This window comes from Alternaria viburni (assembly GCF_023758015.1).
Source record: "Alternaria viburni strain BMP 2772 chromosome Unknown scaffold_5, whole genome shotgun sequence".
NCBI classification, from domain to species: Eukaryota; Fungi; Ascomycota; class Dothideomycetes; order Pleosporales; family Pleosporaceae; genus Alternaria; species Alternaria viburni.
The window spans coordinates 1,105,324-1,125,070 of record NW_026055774.1 but is presented as its reverse complement, the minus strand read 5'-3'; the positions used below and the strand labels follow the sequence as shown (position 1 = coordinate 1,125,070).

The window sequence follows — 19,747 nt, the reverse complement described above, 5'->3', positions numbered from 1 at the left end:
ATATCGTTCCTGGACGTAAAGACCGACGGCTCGACAAATTCCAGTACCACACACGTACCGGAATAGACTGCGTACGTCGCGATCATACTTTCGCGGAAGCTCGTCTTGTACGCTATGAAGTCCAACTAGACGGCCGTCGGGACAAGGGAGACGTCTTGAGAGCATGTCTGGGACAGAACGTCGATGATGCAGTTGAGAAATTGGCGACTCTTCTAGGAGTATTGGTATCCTGTTCAACCAGTAAGATGCCGGATAAGTAGTGACGAAGGTTCTCAGCGAAACTAACAGTAAGGCAGGAAAAAGAGCGGCAGTAGGCTAAGGATGGTCGTTTGAAGGAAAACAGATCGGGACATTTGCTGAGTTCAGGGAACTTGAGGAAGAAGAGTTCGCTTTGAAGACGTGAATTTGAAGGGCTTGATGAACGAGCCTGGGTTCACGAGCAGGATTCATACTGTTATGTAGGAACGGCGTCGCCCTCCATCGCACAAACCAATTACATCAAGTATGGAATCGTCGTCAGCTCGTTTGCCTTGCAATCACGTCGATGTACAAATGCGTGCCATCGACTACTCATGTCGCCACCAATCACTCTTCAAGGGACGTAGGGGAAAGATCCAACAATGAGCAAAGAGATTGTACGACTTCTCGCTGATTGGCAGCACCTTGTTGCGTCGTTACATCAGGTAGTATTAGCGATGGGCCTCTGAAGCCTCTGCAAACGCCATCTATCCTGGCAAGCCGCTTTTGAAAGCGCTTCAACACCGGTCCCCCATAGATGCCGTCAGTCTTCCGTATGAACACCCGAGTCCGTGGTAAGCGTCTACCCCGCATGCCCAAGGTCGAGATCGTGGACTCACCGTGGTCAGGTGTCTTGCCGTTGGTTCTCTTGCCGGTCTCTTACCCTGAGATGCCGCGGAGAGTAGCGCCTTTACCTGTTTGTCAGTGTCTATCAGGCCTGAACCGCTGATACTAGCCGGCCTTATAAACCTTCAACTAGTGTTCTTCCTCTTACTCTTCACCACCTCACTATCAACAACTCAACGCAGCATTTGACTTTCGACCTTCGACCTGGACGAACGATTGACGCTCCTTCACGACGGTCTTCGGCCTCGACCTATCGGGATCTTTCCAACACTAGCTCTATCTTCCCAGCGACAACATCGGAGTGATCATCATGCCCGTCCCCATGCACTCACACAATGACGTAGAAGATGGTGAACTGGTACGCCAGACGTCGGCGATGAACATTAGCGAACAGCCATGGCTGGAGAGCACCGAAAAAGTATACTACTTCTTCACTACGGCATCCAAATTGGCTAACGACGTCAGCTTGATAAGGTCCAAAACCTCAAGGAAGTTTGCCTTGGGAATTGTCGCCTTCTTTACGGTAGCGAGAGAGGCAGGTTCTATGGCAAGAATAGAGTCCAGTCTCATTTCTCGACGCTAAGGCTAACGCAACACTAGACATCGTGATCTGCGAGGACGAGGACACCAAAAAGTTCGCGGCTATCTTGACCTGCAACCACGATTGCCAAACGAAGCTTTTGCGCACCGAACTGAGCTCTTGTCCTGTCGTGGCTGTCCGTACTCTCGTAGACGGTCTTCAAAAGGACACGGCCAAGCTCTTCTGTACGTCCTCTTCTACCTCGACATCCTCATTCTCACCCTCATCGCTGTCGACAACCTCAACACCCCCGATGCGTTACTAACTTGGGCGTGTAGTGAAGTACGCTGTGGGTTCTCAGATACGAGGCCAACAGGGATATACCGATGTGGAAACTGGAAAATTTGTGTTGTGGGACATGGCACACGACAACCGCATTCGCGGTCCTAACGATGATACCCAGGGACTTCTGCGAAGCTGGAGCGACGCACCGGGCGCAGAAGGTCGACCTCCATCCGGTCCTCGCGGCGATGGCTACTACAGCCGGAATAATAAGCGTATGCGACCTGTCGAGCGTCCAGTCGAGCGTCCGGAGAAGCTCATGCCTGAGACGGAAATTGTCGACCTTGATTACTATGACTAGGACGATATGGAACCTTGGAGGGGATGGCTGGTTATCGGAAGTTCGAGAGGAGAAGAGTATAAGTTGGGATCCAGTTCGACCTCGTCGTCAGGGTCATGGCGTGATAGGATTGAGAGGCCGATCCATCTTCACCTGAGATGAGCTTGAGTCCCGGTGCGGTCCTGTTCCTAGCGTAGATGGTCGACGGTCTTTGATGTGCGTGGAGCGCATGGTCGTCTCGACCATCTCAGAATTTTCTTTACGCTGGATGGTTTGCTTGTCAGAGCCTTGTGGTACGATGTGAGCGTGGAGGAAAAAATGAGATGAATCCGAGGATGTTTGAGGAAGCCTTGTCTACCTACCTAGGTAGGTGTCGACGCGTGTGCACGTGAGATGGAGTTTGGCTGGGTCCAAGCGCCCGCGTCATGACGTACCACACTCCCCTATGCCACCCGCAATGCTAATGGCTGTGTCGCTCGAACCAGCCTTCACGTCATGAACAGCCCTTCCAAACGACGGAAGAAGAACGATGGCTCCGGGAAGCCGGTACGAAGTTTAGACTACTTTTTCGCGAAGCAGACGGCTAAAGCAACAGCCAAAGATGCGCCGACGAACGCAGGCCCAAGCGAGCCGCCTGTGGACGAAGACAACACAGGGCTGACCGACGAGGAACTCGCGCGCAAACTCCAGGAGCAATGGGACAAGGAAGATCAACAGCAGGCGCAGAACCAGGAACCGGTGAGCTCAAATGAGCTCTACGAGGAGCCCGAGAAGGCCAATACGAAGGATGCAGCGCAAGATGTAGATGGGCAGGTTGGAGTGTCAACATTGCCAACGCGCGAACCGGCTCTAGGAAATACGCCACCGGACGAACCTACCCAGAAGAAGAACACGCTGTCTCTTCAGTCGACCGCATCCGAAGAAGACGTCATCACAGCGAACATACCATTCGACCAGAGCCCTCTCGAATTCGACCCTTCGGAATACATACCAGAGTTACAGAAGCATTGGGTGGTCGACGGAGGGCACGCGACATACGCGCTATTGACAAGATGTTTCATCTTGGTCAACAGTACGACGAGTCGCATCAAGATTGTCGACACTCTGGTCAACCTCATTCGGACGATCATCGAAAGTGACCCTAGCAGCCTACTCCCGGCGGTATGGCTCGCGACCAACGCAATATCGCCCCCATACATCGATCTGGAGCTTGGGTTGGGAGGCTCAGCCATCTCGAAAGCGCTTAAGAAAGTTTGCGGACTGGACAATGCAGGCTTGAAGGTGTTGAACGCCAAATATGGCGACGCTGGAGATGTAGCGTTCGAGGCAAAAAAGAAGCAGAGCTTTACCCTGCGTAAACCGAAGCCTCTGACGATCAGGAGCGTCTTCGACTCGCTAGTCAAGATTGCGAACAGCAAAGGCCATGGCAGCGTAGAGAATAAGCAGAGGATTGTTGAGAGACTGGTACAAGATGCGCGAGGTGCTGAGGAGAGCCGATACATCGTACGCACGCTTGTGCAACACCTGCGGATTGGAGCTGTCAAAACAACAATGCTCATCGCGCTGTCACGAGCCTTTATGCTATCGAAACCGTCAGGTGCCGAATTCGAGATCCGCGATCGGAAGGACCTGGCGAAACTGAAGAAGGAGGAGCTCGCGGAGATCTACAGCAGGAATGAGGAGATCGTGAAGGCATGTTTCGCTCGACGACCGAACTACAACGACCTTATACCCGTACTTCTCGAGATTGGTGTTTGTGACGAACTACTTGTGCGCTGTGGGCTGTCGCTACACATCCCTCTCAGGCCCATGTTAGGCAGCATCACGCGAGATATGGGCGAGATGCTCACCAAACTACAAGGACGAGACTTCGCCTGCGAGTACAAGTACGATGGCCAAAGAGCACAGGTACATTGCGATGACAAGGGCAAAGTCACGATCTTCTCGCGCCATCTGGAAGTGATGACTGACAAGTATCCGGATCTGGTAGCACTAGTGCCCAAGATACGTGGCGAGGGTGTCTCGAGTTTCATCCTCGAAGGCGAAGTCGTTGCTGTTGACCGCGAGAGCGGAGATCTCAAGACCTTCCAGACACTCGCAAATCGTGCGAGGAAAGACGTTGTTATCGGCGCGGTGACGATCGACGTTTGCCTATTTGCATTCGATCTAATGTATCTGAACGGCGAGGAATTGCTGAATCGGCCTTTCAGAGAACGCAGGTCGTTGTTGAAAAGCTTGTTCGTCGAAATACCGCACCATTTCACCTGGGTCAAGATTCTAGATGCCACGTCCGCCGATGTAGAAGCAGTTCAATCGTTTTTCCAAAGCGCCCTGGACATCAAATGCGAAGGCATAATGGTCAAGATCTTAGACAACCTACCCAACCCCGACCCCCTCGCGGAAACCGACGAAGCCATCGAAAACACGCCTTCTCTCCCACCAACACCTAAGAAGAAAAAGCCCACGAAGTCGAAAACAAAGGCAAAGTCCACTGAGACCGAAAAAGACGAACCGAAGACGTCCGGCCGCCGCAAAGCCCTCCTCTCGACCTACGAGCCGGACAAACGCCTAGACAGCTGGCTCAAAGTAAAGAAAGATTACAGCACCACCTCCGAAACTCTCGACCTGATCCCCATCGCCGCATTCCATGGCTCTGGTCGCAAGGCAGCATGGTGGTCACCTATTCTTCTTGCCATCCGTAACGCAGAAACCGGACAACTGGAAGCAGTCACGAAGTGCATGTCCGGCTTCACGGACGCGTTCTACAAAGCGAACCGCGCAAAGTACGATCCAGACGACCCGGACTCCACAACCGTACTAGCTGGGAAACCGCATTACGTGGAGTACAATGGTGGAGCGGGAACGCCGGCTGTTTGGTTTGAGCCGCAAGAGGTGTGGGAGGTAGCTTTTGCAGATTTGACATTGAGTCCGACGTATACGGCTGCGATTGGGTTGGTCAATGAGGACAGGGGGTTGAGTACTAGGTTTCCCAGGTTCCTGAAAGTCAGGGAAGATAAAAGCATCGAAGAGGCTACTGAGGCGGAGGAGCTGGCCAGCCTATATCGGAAACAAGAGGCAAAGGCACCCAAGAAAGATGAGACTATCAGAGAAGCTGAAGATGAAGACGTGGAGTAAGGGATGACATGGCACAGTAATGGTTAGATACCCTGGAGACAACGTCGTCACTTGAAATGATCGTAGTAAAGAACTCTTTGATTGATTGTATCCTCCGAAACTACCATTTTGGTCTCTCCCTCAGTATCCTGCAGCGCTGATACTTCAGCCTGCGAAACTTCAAACGTCGTATCCGATTCCGTCAAAGAGATGGAGATAGGAAAATCGTTGTCGTCCTCGAACGTGGGGTATCTGCTCGTGCGCACCGCATCTCAGCACTGTCGCGTGTGAGCCACACACGTGCGACATGCCGGCTTGCTCTTCCTCCGCCGTATTGTTGGCACGACCTGGGAGCGGTCGTTCGGCTTCGGCGGGAGGAGCGGCGGTGCGCATCGCATCCACGTCCTTGTGGGTTTAGAAACCGTGGACCTTGATGGTCTTGCCATCAAGGCCCAGGCCCTCCTTCTTGTCGGTCAAGAAGTCTTGAACATCCTTGCGCTGGTCTCCCTGCAACTGGATCACCTCTCCCATCTCGGTGTCTGCGACGACGGTGCCATTGCAGGCAAACTTCTTCTTGATGACTTTGAGAATCTTCTTCTGGTCGAACTTCTTGGGCAGTCCTTGGACGGTGGTCAGAGTCTTACGACCATTACGCTCTGTTGGGGGGTTGACGTCAGCCTTGCGCGATTTCTTGAAACATGGGGAAAGAGGGGAAGGGACAGCGCGCCGATGTCGCACACATGCGAATATCGGGGAGAAAGAAGACAGAGGGGACACGTACGCTGAATACGAATATGGATGTAGTTCTGCTGAGTGGACTTTACTTCTCCTCCAGCATCATCAGCCTCCGCGAACGGATCGAAGGACTTGAGATTCTGGATGTCCGTGGTCATGAAATCGACTGGTGGCGCTCTGCGGGTGCTGAAGGGGTGCGGTAGGGCAGGCGGTTGTCGTGTCGCGGGAAGTGGAGAGTGCGCGTGTGTGAGGAAGGTCGCAAGTAGTTGGGTGGAGCGTGGAGGGTATTAATCGGCCAAGGGAAGGGTGGCGAGGGGACTGGGACCACTATCTGGGGGAGCCCGCAGGCGGTCTAAGCCCCGCTGCCAAGGCACAAGGCCCGAAACAGTCATCAGCGCTGCTGAGTGTCCTAGGGACATCCTTCATTCACCACTCCTCGCATTCGCTTGTCCACGTGTGAAATGCTCAGCTGCGTTGCCGCAAATCCCGCGTTCTGGTTACTGGTCAAAGGCATGATTATCTTCCCGACATGACGTTCTCTTATCTTGTGTCACTATCTCATCACGCTCGCGCACGCGCACTGTGACTCGCCTCAACAAAAGCGCATAGTCCATCAATAGGCTTTGGGCATCATTACTAGTCAAAGTGCAGAAGTCTCATCCACGACTCATGAGCATGTTGGGAGTGGCTCGCTGACTTTCGAGAAGCTTCCATTGGCGTGTGGATGAACCATTGGTTTCAGATCGAGATCAGAGTCACCTGGATCAGTTGCGATGTCATCTGCTGGCAACGCTGAAACGCAGAAGCCCGAGACAGGTAATAAGCGACGACAAGCAGGATGTTCACAAGTGGATTCAAAGCCTCAGTCGCTGTCAGCCGGCCTGAGAGCCACGCACATGCTGTTACTCGTTTATTACTTTCGTATGCCCTTCGATACCATTCGCAACTCTAGGCTGTACATCGGACATGCAACAACGCGAGTGTATCTGTTCGCCTATCTAATATCCCTCCTCACTGTCCGTGGTATTCATTTGCGTCCATGCCAGCCATCCGTCGATCTGGCAGGCTCCTCTTGTCCACCAAGCTCATTGCCAGCTCACTCCAAAACTCTGGCGGAAAACCTCGTCCATGTGCGTCCTCGCCTTGTGCTCTCATCCATTCTCCAGTTGCCTTGTAGGTATAGAAGTCGACCATCATCTTCCGGGCTTTGCAGGGCCCTTCAGTGCCGGCGTAGACGATCCACACATGCTCGCTTGATGGGATTCCCGCGCTCTCCGTAGCCCTGGCGAAGATAGCATCGAGAGCAGAGTCCTCGGCCTTGACATCTTTGACAAGGTGGGCAATGGTGTAGAGCTTGCACAGAAGGGCATACTCGTCGTGTTCAGCATCGGATGCGTCGTTGGGTTTACTTGGAATGCGACCGGTATAGATGAGCTGGAAGTATAGAGCAAACGCGCGAGGGTTGATTTCAGGCAGATCAAATGTCTTTTGGTCACCGTCGTAGGATATCAAGTCCTTGAAGTAGGTTGACCGGGCAGTGAGGAGCTCAGAGTGGATACTGAAGGTTCGTGTACGCTCGTCCTTGCCGGCGTGGATGGTAAGGAGATCACTTCCGAAGCTACTGTTGTCAGTTTTATACACGAGGAATCAAGGGGGGAGGTATCTACTTGACTGCCTGGTCTTCGACGACGCGAATATCCGGTACTCTCAACATCTGCTGATCGGCGCGAGCAGGTTCACTATCCACGGCCGCTACATGTCCGAACAGACTCCCCTTGCGCGAGTTGCTAGCCTGACCTAGATTGCCAAAGAGTCCACCTCCAGTGTCAGGCTTGAAATGAGATGAGCTACCGAACCCAAATAGTGGACGAGCATTTGCGCTACTCGGCGGTGGCGGCTCGGTAAATCCGTCGAATAGGTTCCGGTTTACACCACCAAATAGCCCGCCAGGAACCGGTTGCCCAGTTGCTTGAGCAGCAGCGACTTGAGCAGCGGCCTTACCTCCAAATAAGCCACTAGTACTGTGCTGCCTGAACAAGCTGCCAGGAGCCTGCTGAACTGCTGGCGCGTTGATCCCAGAGCCATACTCGGAACTCATTACTCTAGACCCTCCTGGAATTGATGTCTCGCTAGGTATGCCTCCGAGCTGAGCGAACAAGGTAGAGGGGCTTTTCTCCGAACGCTTCGGTACATTCTCTGGTGTATTATCCATAGTGCAAAAGGGTGTGTTGGTCTCGTTGCTTTGGTTAGCTGTTGTGAAAAAATCTGCGTGGTTGCAAATCTGTGACCGGTGCGAAGGGCGGATCGTTACGGAAGGATTTGTAAGTGAAGCATACAAACTCAATACAATATCGCCAGGACTTTAGGCAGACAGTTTGATCGCGGCTATGACGTAGTCTTTGTTTCCTTTCACGACGCAAACGCAGCTACTGGCCCACTAGGTCTAAGTTAGCGACAACGTAGAGATATCTCGCTCCTGATCGCATGAACTCTGAGGGAAGAAGTTACTGATATATGCAAACAAGCCGGTATGATCTCATCTCACATGAAGGTGGGACAGGTTCAACAGCAGCGGAAAGCGTGACAGAGCTCAGGCGGTAGATCGTGTGTGACATGAGGTAGCCTGGTGGTATACAACGTCGTTCTCTACAAACGTGAACACCCAAATAGACACCGAGTGTCCTCTGGCTGTATGATAACACCTTCTCTTACTCCGATAACAGCCATATTGTTTCTGGCTTGTACCTTGATCAACCAAAACTACCCAGCAGCGAACCCATATCGACCTTTTTGTCGTTACGTACCCTCCTTTTGCCGCCATCTGGTGGAGGTTTGTATTCACCAGCACGCTTGTTTGGTCGCTTGGCTTGTTGCTTCCGTATGAACCACGCGACGTCGTCATCTCGTAAACTCTTGCTCCCTTGAGCATACTGAAAGGAGAGGGATCGGTATGCCTTGCAGCCATCAGTAGTAGCGTCTCGTGATGTTTCGGAAGAGGATACAAAAGATGCTTCGTACAGTTGCTGCACGATGGTATTTCTCCTTAGACCGGAACTACTCCATTCGCTAAGAAGGGCCGAAGCTGAATGTATGCCCCAGCCTTCCCCACACTCTGCGGGATCGGGTAACTGTGGACTGTGGATTCCAACTAGCTTTAGACCCGGAAAGGACGAGATGAACTCCAAGAGCGGTTTTTTCGGAAGCCTGATGTAGTTGTTGATGACAAGTACCCGCAGACTCCTCATTGCACCACTTTCGCCAACACTTCGTCCCCAGTCGCGCATCATTTGAAGTGACAGTACTGCGTTCTGCCGGCTTCTTCCAACCTCTAATGTGAGAACTGCGAGCGTCTCGATCTTGTTAAGGGCAACAAGTTGGTCAATTGTTATATCGGACACCCGGATACACAGAAAAGTCAGCGTGCGGGCATCGAGCTTGGCCAATCGGTCGACGACAGAGGGTAGGAGACCCCCAGGATTGTCCTGGACTCTGAACCTAGAGTGACGATCGATGTCTTCCGGGAAAGCTTTCTGGAAGAGACTCCATGTACGGAAGGACAGTGTGTCGTTGTACTTGATGTGTTCGTATAAGCGGCTAGCATATGACCATCCGAGCCATTGCAGAGCTTCAACTTCCATATTGTCAACATTCCAGACGCAAGCACGGAGTGCCATTGCTTGCAGAGTATCGCATCCTCCAGCTTGCCGGCGGTATTTCGATGGGTCCACCCTTCTACCACGAGAATGGCTTGTCCATGTGGGTACCATTGAACGGACAGAAGCCGTCGTACTTTCCCTAAAGACCAGTCCCGATGACGGGTCAAAGCTCTCCATGATTGCTTGACTGGTGAAGCGAGCGGGTACGGCTAGACTGTTGGCCGAGACTCGGAGTATGCTGACACCTCATATGAGGAAGAAATTCGAACAGGTCTGTAGACAATGCCGGGATAAACTTAGCAAATGAGAAAATCTGGCGTCAATGTAGGCTCCAGGGTGATCAATTCTTTCCTTGATTGGGGCGGTGAGTTGGGTCAATAACACCTAATGAGCGATACGTTGTAGGCGTGTTCAACAATTGCCTGCAGACCGACAGATGCGAGCTGGAGGCGCCTACTGTCTTTACTGCGGTAGCTGTGTTGCGCATGTCGCGTGTGGAAGGAATGTACGCGACGCGACGGCAGGGGCACCTCGGAACCCACATTTAGGGTTAGCGCTAATCTCTGATTCGTTCCTTCCCCCAACCCTCCTCTTCCACTCACTCAACGACCAAGTCAGGCAGCGGCATATTATCTTTGATTGCTCCATGTTGGCTGATATTGTTTGGCTGGGATCATAATGCAAAAGAAGTAGAGCCATTCACCCTCCAAGTAGAACGGTCTTCTGATGTCGAATGCCCACTGAGCATCGGCGCTCGAAACTCCGCACATCGGATTATGACTAAATCTCAGCACACAGCTTCAACACTACTAACCAATAACTTCCCATTTTAAGATTGACTTCATCTTCTCATCTCTTGGATACACACAAAGGATTCCGCGACAATCATCATGGCATCGTCACCGGCACCAAACCCATTATCTGCCCACATCGCTAAAGGCTCCCCCATAATCCTGGACGGCGCGCTAGCAACATACCTGGAGACCTTGGGAGCAGACATAAGCGGCGCATTGTGGTCCGCATCCATACTGCTTGATCAGCCAGCCCTCATAAAACAAACACATCTCGACTACTATCGCGCAGGCGCAAATGTTGCAATCACAGCATCCTACCAAGCCTCCATTCCGGGACTAGTCAAGCACCTGGGCTTGAGTGAAGAAGAAGCCAGAAAAGTCGTAAGCAAAAGCGTGGGACTAGCCCAGCAAGCAAGAGATGAATACGTTGCCGAGACAAATGAGGATGTTCGAAGTAAACTGTTCATAGCGGGGAGCGTAGGCCCGTATGGCGCATTCCTTTCAGATGGCTCGGAATACCGAGGCGACTATTCCATTCCTCAGGAAGAAATGAAGGACTTTCACCGCGGCCGCATCCAAGCCCTCGTGTCTGCCGGTGCCGACATCCTAGGCATTGAGACGATACCATCCAAAGGCGAAACCGAAGCTCTCCTGGACCTGCTCACCACAGAATTTCCCAGCACGGAAGCTTGGTTTGGCTTCACATTACGGGATGGCTCTCACATCAGCGACGGCACACCCATCTCTGAGATCGCAGCACTTTTCGATGATGTAGACCAGGTAGTTGCGCTGGGCTTCAACTGTGTGCCAGATGATTTGGGGTTGGCTGCTCTGAAGACTTTGAAGCCATTGGTGAAGAGGGGGACCTTGATGGTGTATCCCAACTCTGGTGAGCAGTGGAATGCGAAGGCGCGGGAGTGGGAAGGCAAGAGAACGGAAGGTTCGACGTTGGCTGAGAAGACGCGGGAGTGGAACGAAGCTGGGGCCGGTCTTATTGGAGGGTGCTGTCGAACTACACCCGAGGACATTGGTATCATGAAAAAGGCACTAGAGTAGGGGCACTGGATTTTGGAAGGAGACGTGTAGCGGGAGTATTGTAGCGAAGCCTGAGGCCCTGGTGTTGGGCCGGCATTATTTATGTGTAAAAGTATCGAATATCACTTGTTTTGTTCATCTGTCCGCTTGTAGACGTGAGCAGTTTTGCGCGTCTACATTGACTTTCCTCGCTCTGCTACATTTCAGGAGTGTTGGCAGGGCGACATGGAGTTTGTCCAGGTTCAGTTGCCCTCCATTCCGGCTTTGCTGCCCCTTGCGACTGCTGTTCAGTTTCCAGGTATATCCCGAGAGTCCCCGTTCCGTACGCTGCGCGCCATATAGGGTCGGGTATATCGTCTGGGTTTGCCTGGGCCGCGCTGCATCGTGTGCTTGGTGCTTGGTTGTTTGGTTCGATGGTCGTACATCCCTACGCCACGATTCCTCACCCATCAATGACCATGTCCTCTTCATCGCCCACCGCACCTCCAGTCCGCTTCTGTAGTTCCTCCAGAATCGCTTTCGCACGGTCCAGCACATCTTCTGTCCCAACCTGTCCCGAGCTTGCCCTCGCATTCAATACACCAACGTCAAACTCGCCGTAACCTCCGTTCTTGACTTCCTTCTCCGGATCCACGACCTCACTCTCGTTTTCCTTGCCTTTCTGGGCTTGCCCCTGCCCCTGTCTCTGATTGACGGTAAACTTGGGATGGCTCTTCGGTATGACCTTGTAGCGTTCGAGAGCGTTTATTTGCTTGACCAACTCTGATCTTATTACTTCGCAGGATGCTCCGCAGAAGAGGGCATTGATGCGAAAGGCTTCTTTGCGCGCTTCGAGGGTACCCGGTGTACACTGCATGGCGTCATGTTGGAAGGGGATCGGATCGTTGGTGAGCTGGCTCAGGGCAGTTGCGAAGTACTTGAGCAGTTTGGGTATTTGGTGGTTGATCTCGTTGAGGGTATCGATGTGTTCGGCGGCGACTTCCCGGTACGTTTTCGGCTCTTCAGATGCTTTCGCGTCTCCGGCTTGCTGCTGGTCCGTCTCGTTTGCGATTTGTTGGTTAGCTTCGGTAGACATGGCGGGGTGTTTGGCGAGTGTGGACAGGAGGGATAATTAGTGAGGTAGAGCAATCGGTAGACGTGCGGATTTGCAGTCGAAGTGTATGCGACAGCAGCACGTTTGTCAGGAAGTAATGCGACAGTTGCGTGCTGTGTGCCTGGTGTCTTGGAGTCGAAGCTGGGGAAGCTCAGGGCCCGCAATGCAGGCGCGCACCGGCGCATGCTTGGCAGGCCGCGCGCAGCGAACCTCACCTCCGACTTTCACTCCGCATCACGGCAAGCCTCGGTGACGTCCTGGCAAGCTTCAGACGCGATACCCCCATCAACTCAAAGTCGCCACGCGTCAAAACAGCTCCAATACCACTTGCGACCCAGGAGCGACCACCGGGAGACGTTTCCGGCCCTCCATGCACATTGCGACCCGTCTCCACCCAGCCTCGAGGTGAAGGAGCTGCTCCCTGCCGACGTAGAAGAGAAGGAACAACACCACAACCATGTCAGGGCCCCCTCAAGGGCCCGGGCCTGTGAGGCAAATGAGCGTGGGAAATGGACCGCCCAGCGCAGGTTTACCACCACACAACGCCATGCCTCCACAAGGGGGACCTCCGCCGCCAGGTGCCTCGGGGCCGCAATCGCAGCAAAACTTAAATCAGATTGTAGGTACAACATTTTCTCTCTCACTGCAGTCGTGTTTGCTATTGTCAGGGTTTGCACAATTGCGGCGGGTGAAGGCGCATTGTCCGCGCGGTCTCTGGCCGTCGCGTTTCGTGAAAGAAAGCTGTCCTTGGCCGTATTCTCGACTTACACTCCCGTCTGCCTTGCGCGATCCCGTTTTCAAGTCGCGCGCACTTTTTCGCTACGTCTACCACGACAGAACTCTCATACTGCGACTGTTGCATTCCTCGCGCGCTCTGCCTCCTACCCTCCCATCTTCGTAAAGTCAGCCAAATATGAACGCATCGGCGTACGGAAAGAGTTATGCGACCAACAACGGTGGCCACACCTCGGTACTGCGCACTTGAAGCATTGATTGCTGCTTGACATCATGTAGATGATCGTGATTTAAAAGGCTGTTGCTGACATTCATGCAGGTACTGGAGTACCTCTCTAAAAAGGGATATGTCCGCACCGAGGCGATGCTTCGAAAAGAGTCTGAACCGCAGACTAACGGCCAATCCCTCGTAGCGCAAAGCACCGAAGCGGGCGGCGCGAGATACACAAAAGCATTCGAGCTCCTTCGCAAATACACCGAAGACAACCTGGATTTGTACAGACCAGAGTTGCGGAAGCTGCTGTGGCCTGTTTTCGTCTACTCGTACCTCGACATGGTGCGCGACTTCTACACCAAGGATGCGGAAACCTTCTTCGCGACGTATCAGGGTCTTTTCGAGCGCGACCACGACGAAGATATCAAAACACTTCGCCAGGTCCGGTTACAAGCACATTTGCAGGAGAGCCGCATCGCAAAGCTATACATCGACAACAAATACCGCATCACGCTGACGACAATGCCCTTCTTCAATCTCATTCAGTTCCTCGAGTCGAAGCAATTTGACGGCGGTTCGACAATCATAGACGTGATCCGGGAACACCTGAACATCGTGACCGTCGACCGAACGGCCACGGCCGAGAAGAGTATAGCAGCAATCCTTGCAAGTGGACATGGCGAAGACGAGCTTCCAGCAGAAGACGAAGGTATCCCAGGACACGCCCCAGGCCATCCCCTCACTGCGCGCCATGATCCGGAAGCTGAGGCTGCCCGTATAAGGCTGCAGCTAGGCGCATACCCACAAGAGGCAGATCTGCAGGAAGATGTCCGCGCAGCTTTACAGGACGAGGATGCTAAAAGCGCGCCAAGACCGGGACAAGCAAGCTTAGTAGAGGAGTTCGAGCAACGCATAAAACAGGAGCCAACAGAAGACGGACCCTCGCGGGAGTTTGTTCCTCTGCCGCCTTCACTTGCGCGCGACGTCTCCATGGAGGTTCAGAAGATCATCGAGCACCGAGATCGCTACAAGATGGAAGGCAGAACAGGCGGCGTTGGCCCAGCTGTCAGCGTCACCATGTACACCTTCCATAACACCTACGACAGGTAAGTTCACTCGTCATTCTGTCTCAGAAAATGTAGCTGACCCAATGATAGCATCAACTGTATTGACTTCTCTGGTGACAATCAGCTTGTCGCGGCCGGCATGAACGAGTCTTACATACGGGTCTGGTCCATGGACGGCAGTCCACTCACCTCTCCAAACGATGCGCCAGACGCACAACCGTCGTCTTCAAGACGGCTCGTCGGCCACTCCGGTCCAGTCACTGCAGTGGCCTTCTCACCTTCCACAGCAAACCCGTACCCATCCGGACCACCAACAAATTCAGAATGCCTTCTTTCATGTTCAGAGGACAAAACAGTCCGACTTTGGTCGCTAGACACATATACATGTCTTGTAGCCTATCGCGGACACGACAATCCAGTCTGGGATCTGCAATGGGGACCTTATGGACACTACTTCCTTACTGGTTCAAATGATCGCACCGCACGCTTGTGGTCAACAGATCACATTGAACCTCTACGCATCTATGTTGGTCACGACAATGACGTTGACTGCGTTACTTTTCATCCCAATAACCTTTACATCTTCACTGGTTCTTGCGACCGCACAGTACGCATGTGGCACATCGCTGGTGGTAACTGTCTACGCCTCTTCACGGGCCACACGGGCAACGTGACCGCCATAGCATGTTCTCCCGACGGCAGGACGCTTGCCTCCGCCGACGATGCAGGTAACATCATTCTCTGGACTCTTGAGACTGGACGAAGGCGGAAGCGCATGCGAGGACACGGCAAGGGTGGTATTTGGTCGCTTTCCTGGAGTGTGGAATCGAGCGTTCTCGTCTCAGCCGGAGCGGACAAGACAGTCCGTGTCTGGGATGTGCTCCAAGAGACCAGTGACAAGGCTGCTGATGGCGTGGCTGCGAAGGCGGACGGTGCTATGACGACCAAGGGCGCGAGTGGAACCACAGTGACAGGAAAGAAAGCCAGCAAGGAGACCGGTGTCTCGGCAGACCAGATCAGTGTATTTCCGACCAAGGAAAGTCCCGTGTACAAGGTGCAGTTCACTAGAATGAACCTGGTACTTGCTGGTGGTGCGTATTTGCCGACACGTCAGTAGCGTCTGGCACCGAGCTAGGTTTTTGGGTGACCATACACGGATTGGCACATCCGGGCGTTTTGGGTCAAAAGCATCAAGATGACAAGCTACAGTATACCCGCATGTATGTAGAATCTCATTCTTCTAATTACATCTTCCATCTGATCCTTCTGGTCTTTGCATATGAGTTTGAACAGCACTTGGTCGTTTGGCAACAGTCCTACCCATCATCGGGGTGAAGGTCCGCTCATATGCAACAGTGCAGCTTCCCTATCCGCAATCGCGCTTGTAGTACGGGTTGCGATAGACCTGTCATGACGTAGCTGTAGTCTCATCCGCTTCGGTGGCTTCCGGTGTTGTTGCCCTTGCTGTCCGAATCAATTTGTCATGACCTGGGAGCACCTTCCCAATCTCACCCCCGAAGCTTCTCACGGCGGTCACCCATCCCTTGGCACTCGTGCCTCCCCGATAAAGCCCATCGCCCAGTGTTTATCATCTCTCTTCTGCACCCAGCTTCCTACACTCGTTTACCACACTCCTTTTCGCCCCTCCGTCAGCAACTGGCCTGCTCCTTTGGTCATCTTGCTCACCTCTGCCCATCTGGTGCACTCTTCAATCTCATCTCACCACAGCCGCCAGCTCGACGCTTGACATGAAGGTCACTCAGCTTGCCGCCCTCTTCGGGGGTACTGCTCTTGCAGTCCAGCCTCTTGCAGCTCCTCGTAAGTTAACTTCACGCAGTTCCTTCAGTATCATTGTTACCTCAATCGCTATCTGGCTGTTCAAACAACTCTGAAACGTCAACAGGTGTCGAGCGTGCCCTCACCGATACCCACTCCACGGTCATTATGGTTACGTCAACCCACCTGATCCAGGAGATCTGCACCGACATTGCGAGCTGCCCTCCCTATACCACCACTGCTGAGACATCTGTTGTCTATGTCACTGCAACAACCACGATCTGTCTACTTTCTTCGACGCCTCCTGGGTATGGGCCACCTCCAACTACGGCTGCTCCTTCATCAGTTGCTAGCTCCGCCTACCCCACCAGTTCCGCGGGCATCTCTGTCAGCCTCATCTCAGGGTCTCAAATCTTCCCAGGTGGCTCTGAATATCCCAGTGGCTCTGCTCCCCAGACGAGTGCTCTGCCAACAGGTATTTCCCCATCCAGCGCATATGCTACGCCTCCTAGCGTGAGTGTGGTGCTCCCATCAGGATCTCCAAGCACTGGAGTCACGATCGTCACAGATGTATTGCCTTCAACCGGAGCAAGCAGTGTCGTCGTGGTTCCTTCATCTACCAACACCAACGCCATTAGCAATTCATATCCCGCTTCATCAGCTGGGCCTAGTTCCATTGGCTCTTCAAATGGATATGTCGCACCTCCGGGCAGCTCCCTGGTCTCATCACCCACTAACCCAGGTCCCGTGAACCCTGGTAGCTCAGCGGTCTCCAGCATGTCATACACAGGCTCTACTTTCCCAGCTAGCTCAGCAGCTCCACCTGTCAGCAACACGGATGCAATTCCTACGTCCATAGGTACCCCCTCGTCAGGGCCAAGCTCTGGTAACCCAGCCACTCCTTCAACACCAGGCTACGTACCGTCCGGCTCATCCGTGCCACCGAGCAGCAATACGGATTATGTGCCCACGTCTCCGGGAGCCGCCTCCACCGGCTCAATGTCGAGTGGCTATGTCGTGCCGCCAGCTAGCTCAGCTGGGTTAGCAAGCTCTATCACAGATGCCGTACCGACTTCCATCACAGTCTCATCGCCCGCAAGTCCATACCCAAGTGGACCAACAGTGTCATCGAGCTACTCGGCTGCCCCATCTCGCCCTGCTGGACCGTCTTCCAGTGGATACCTCGTGCCATCAGGTAGTTCAACTGCACTGACAAAGTCCAACACGGATGCTGTACCTACTTCTCTTACAGCTTCTTACCCAAGTGCCAGCTCTGCTATACCCTCTGGAAGCCCTTCAGCCGGACCTTCATCGAGCAACTACTTTGCCCCACCTGGAAGCTCTATCGAAGCTGCTCCGACATACACAGGCGGAGATTCTACATCTTCTACCGCCACAGGATCCTCGGGTACCGCCTCTGGCACGAACTCAGCGTCATTGTCTACTACTCCTGGTTACCCAAGCCCCTCGCCCACAACAGGTCCTGTATCCACGGTCATCGATAGCACTATTAGGATTACGAGCTATCAGACACAGACTCTCATTTCGTACATCACGGCAGGGCCTTCAGACGTGCCTGGCAATGACACCAACACCAACACCAATACGCAAGCTATCCCGACCAGCGTCCCTTCAGGTGTCTCTGGTGGTCCCTCTGGATCTGGGTACGTCTTAATGATTCTTGATACTTTCTATATTCACTGACCAGTCTTTGCAGTTATCCCTACCCATCTGGCGGCATCAACGGCACGATTGTTGTCCCCTACCCCAGCTACATCGAAGTGCCCATCAACACCGGCCATGTCGTCGGTGCCGGAAAGAGTTCCCTCGCGGCTATTGTCGTTGCTCTCGTCTTCGCTCACTTTGCATAAGCCAAAGCGTGGCTCTCTCATCGGTCTCTTTCTGTCGTGAAGGAGATGCGCTGTTGTTGAAGGAGGTCGACATGGTGAGACATTCTTGCATCGCGTATAGCGTTTAGCATGGAGCGTTCCAACTCTGTCCACATGCCTACAATGTGGGCCTGACGAGGTCAAGGGAAGTGGTATGATCTTTTTAGGGAGTGTTCTTTAAGCCAGACAGGGTTTTCCTCACATGTACTACCAGTTACACGGCCGCAACAGATCAGCATGCATGTAATATACAACACTTTTTACTTCGGCCATTAACAAAGATCTTCGTTGCACTGTGATGTCTTCTCAGAATTTGTCATGATTGAAACAAGCCAGAAAGCCGCAGTGGCTAGAGTGTACGCCAAGGTTGAGAGACCTGTTACATGGCTATGTTGATGGTCGGTTTCCGTCACCGTACACCGAAGGCCTTCAGGGTATCATCCGGGCTCTCATTCTCGTCCCCGGGTATGCTCTCATTCCACGCGTCTTCAGATATGCGCCCGGCTTCAGGTAGCAGACTGAAGTGCGGACTTGGCTCGGCCTTCAACCACTTGAAGTCGTCGATTTGATCCCACTGATTTGGCGATTGTTCGATCTCCGGTGTCGTCTATACGGTCGTTAGCGAAGTTTACACAGCAAAGACTGCAAGTACCAGGAGAAGACTAACATATACACTAGGCAACGGCGCAAACCTCAGGCCCTCACAGTCCTCAAAGATCGGCCGACTCGTACTATGTAGATATACATCCACGTTCTTGCTCCCATGCATGCGAAACTGCCGACACGCCGTCACTATGATGCTGTTGGAGACATCGGTGATGTGTATTGCGCCTGCGACTTGGCCGGTTATTATGAGCGACGAGCTTATGGAGCGGAGGTAGAGGGCAGCGAAGGGCGCGTTTGCTTTCGTTGGGGCGCTGAGATCGACGATGCAGTGGGTGAGGTGGGACACTGTCGGTGAACTTGTTTCGTGGGGAGATGAAGGGAGGGTTATACGGGCGTGGGATTTCCAGGAGAGCGCTGACGGAGAAGAGTCGTGTTGCGTTGTGTCGTGCTGCTGTTGTTGCTGTGATGGCGGTGTTTGTTCCGATGTGGAGGACGGTTTCGCGCTCGATGTATCAGGTGCAGTGTCTGGTTTCGCGATATCCTTGCTTCTGTTCTTGAAACTGAATTTCTTGGGTGGATCGAAGCTGTTCCTCACTTCTGACAGCTTCTCGCTCAAACGCTTGATCGTCTACACTTTCTTGTCAGCCTCCTATCCCCTATTAAAGCTGCATTTCTTTTGGCATATGACGCACCTCGCTGTACGTCCGTTGATCGTAAGCCGGAAGATAGCTCGAGGCGTCCTGGACATCGAGGGCTACTCGGTTTATGCCGGCCAGGCAGTTGTCTATTGCTTCATTGCGCTCGCCGCCGGATGTTGATACGGAAGAGAGGTTTTCGATTTGCGCGCGAAGTGCTGAGTGTGTTAGTCAAGGCGCATGCTGTGGTGGATATGTGGGAGACGGACTTGCGACATCTTGGTTGAACTGGCGGTAGAAGGTCTCTTTGAGGTTGGGCTCGGCCATTGCGCGTCGGGTGTTGTCGCGACGTTAAGGTAGTTGAGGTGTGAGGTTTAATATTCGCCAGCCCT

At 53.2% G+C, this 19,747-nt stretch overlaps 10 protein-coding genes across 10 annotated transcripts; 5 read left to right on the top strand and 5 right to left on the bottom strand.

Moving 5' to 3' along the window:
- Positions 1-775: 775 nt before the first annotated feature.
- Positions 776-2,027, top strand: J4E79_003267 (uncharacterized protein; the record flags this gene model as incomplete). Its single annotated transcript, XM_049352162.1, has 3 exons — positions 776-812; positions 1,465-1,629; positions 1,723-2,027. The coding sequence occupies 3 exons, from the start codon at positions 776-778 to the stop codon at positions 2,025-2,027; spliced, it is 507 nt and encodes a 168-aa protein (XP_049213633.1).
- A 474-nt stretch (positions 2,028-2,501) lies between these two features.
- Positions 2,502-5,141, top strand: J4E79_003266 (uncharacterized protein; the record flags this gene model as incomplete). Its single annotated transcript, XM_049352161.1, has 1 exon — positions 2,502-5,141. One exon carries the CDS (start codon positions 2,502-2,504, stop codon positions 5,139-5,141), a length of 2,640 nt encoding a protein of 879 aa, XP_049213632.1.
- A 393-nt stretch (positions 5,142-5,534) lies between these two features.
- SUI1_2 (Eukaryotic translation initiation factor eIF-1) lies at positions 5,535-6,013 on the bottom strand (the record flags this gene model as incomplete). Its single annotated transcript, XM_049352160.1, has 2 exons — positions 5,535-5,776; positions 5,902-6,013. 2 exons carry the CDS (start codon positions 6,011-6,013, stop codon positions 5,535-5,537), a joined length of 354 nt encoding a protein of 117 aa, XP_049213631.1.
- An 853-nt stretch (positions 6,014-6,866) lies between these two features.
- On the bottom strand, positions 6,867-7,953 carry J4E79_003264 (uncharacterized protein; the record flags this gene model as incomplete). The annotated part of the gene is made up of 2 exons (XM_049352159.1): positions 6,867-7,476; positions 7,523-7,953. 2 exons carry the CDS (start codon positions 7,951-7,953, stop codon positions 6,867-6,869), a joined length of 1,041 nt encoding a protein of 346 aa, XP_049213630.1.
- Positions 7,954-8,605: 652 nt separating this feature from the next.
- Positions 8,606-9,529, bottom strand: J4E79_003263 (uncharacterized protein; the record flags this gene model as incomplete). Its single annotated transcript, XM_049352158.1, is given in 2 exon segments — positions 8,606-8,641; positions 8,660-9,529. The coding sequence occupies 2 exon segments, from the start codon at positions 9,527-9,529 to the stop codon at positions 8,606-8,608; spliced, it is 906 nt and encodes a 301-aa protein (XP_049213629.1).
- Positions 9,530-10,401: 872 nt separating this feature from the next.
- Positions 10,402-11,361, top strand: J4E79_003262 (uncharacterized protein; the record flags this gene model as incomplete). Its single annotated transcript, XM_049352157.1, has 1 exon — positions 10,402-11,361. One exon carries the CDS (start codon positions 10,402-10,404, stop codon positions 11,359-11,361), a length of 960 nt encoding a protein of 319 aa, XP_049213628.1.
- Positions 11,362-11,782: 421 nt separating this feature from the next.
- Positions 11,783-12,415, bottom strand: J4E79_003261 (uncharacterized protein; the record flags this gene model as incomplete). The annotated part of the gene is made up of 1 exon (XM_049352156.1): positions 11,783-12,415. The coding sequence occupies one exon, from the start codon at positions 12,413-12,415 to the stop codon at positions 11,783-11,785; it is 633 nt and encodes a 210-aa protein (XP_049213627.1).
- Positions 12,416-12,890: 475 nt separating this feature from the next.
- On the top strand, positions 12,891-15,566 carry J4E79_003260 (uncharacterized protein; the record flags this gene model as incomplete). Its single annotated transcript, XM_049352155.1, has 3 exons — positions 12,891-13,052; positions 13,488-14,488; positions 14,540-15,566. 3 exons carry the CDS (start codon positions 12,891-12,893, stop codon positions 15,564-15,566), a joined length of 2,190 nt encoding a protein of 729 aa, XP_049213626.1.
- Positions 15,567-17,002: 1,436 nt separating this feature from the next.
- Positions 17,003-18,096, top strand: J4E79_003259 (uncharacterized protein; the record flags this gene model as incomplete). The annotated part of the gene is made up of 2 exons (XM_049352154.1): positions 17,003-17,889; positions 17,943-18,096. The coding sequence occupies 2 exons, from the start codon at positions 17,003-17,005 to the stop codon at positions 18,094-18,096; spliced, it is 1,041 nt and encodes a 346-aa protein (XP_049213625.1).
- Positions 18,097-18,523: 427 nt separating this feature from the next.
- Positions 18,524-19,682, bottom strand: J4E79_003258 (uncharacterized protein; the record flags this gene model as incomplete). Its single annotated transcript, XM_049352153.1, has 4 exons — positions 18,524-18,721; positions 18,860-19,348; positions 19,413-19,573; positions 19,625-19,682. The coding sequence occupies 4 exons, from the start codon at positions 19,680-19,682 to the stop codon at positions 18,524-18,526; spliced, it is 906 nt and encodes a 301-aa protein (XP_049213624.1).
- Positions 19,683-19,747: the final 65 nt, after the last annotated feature.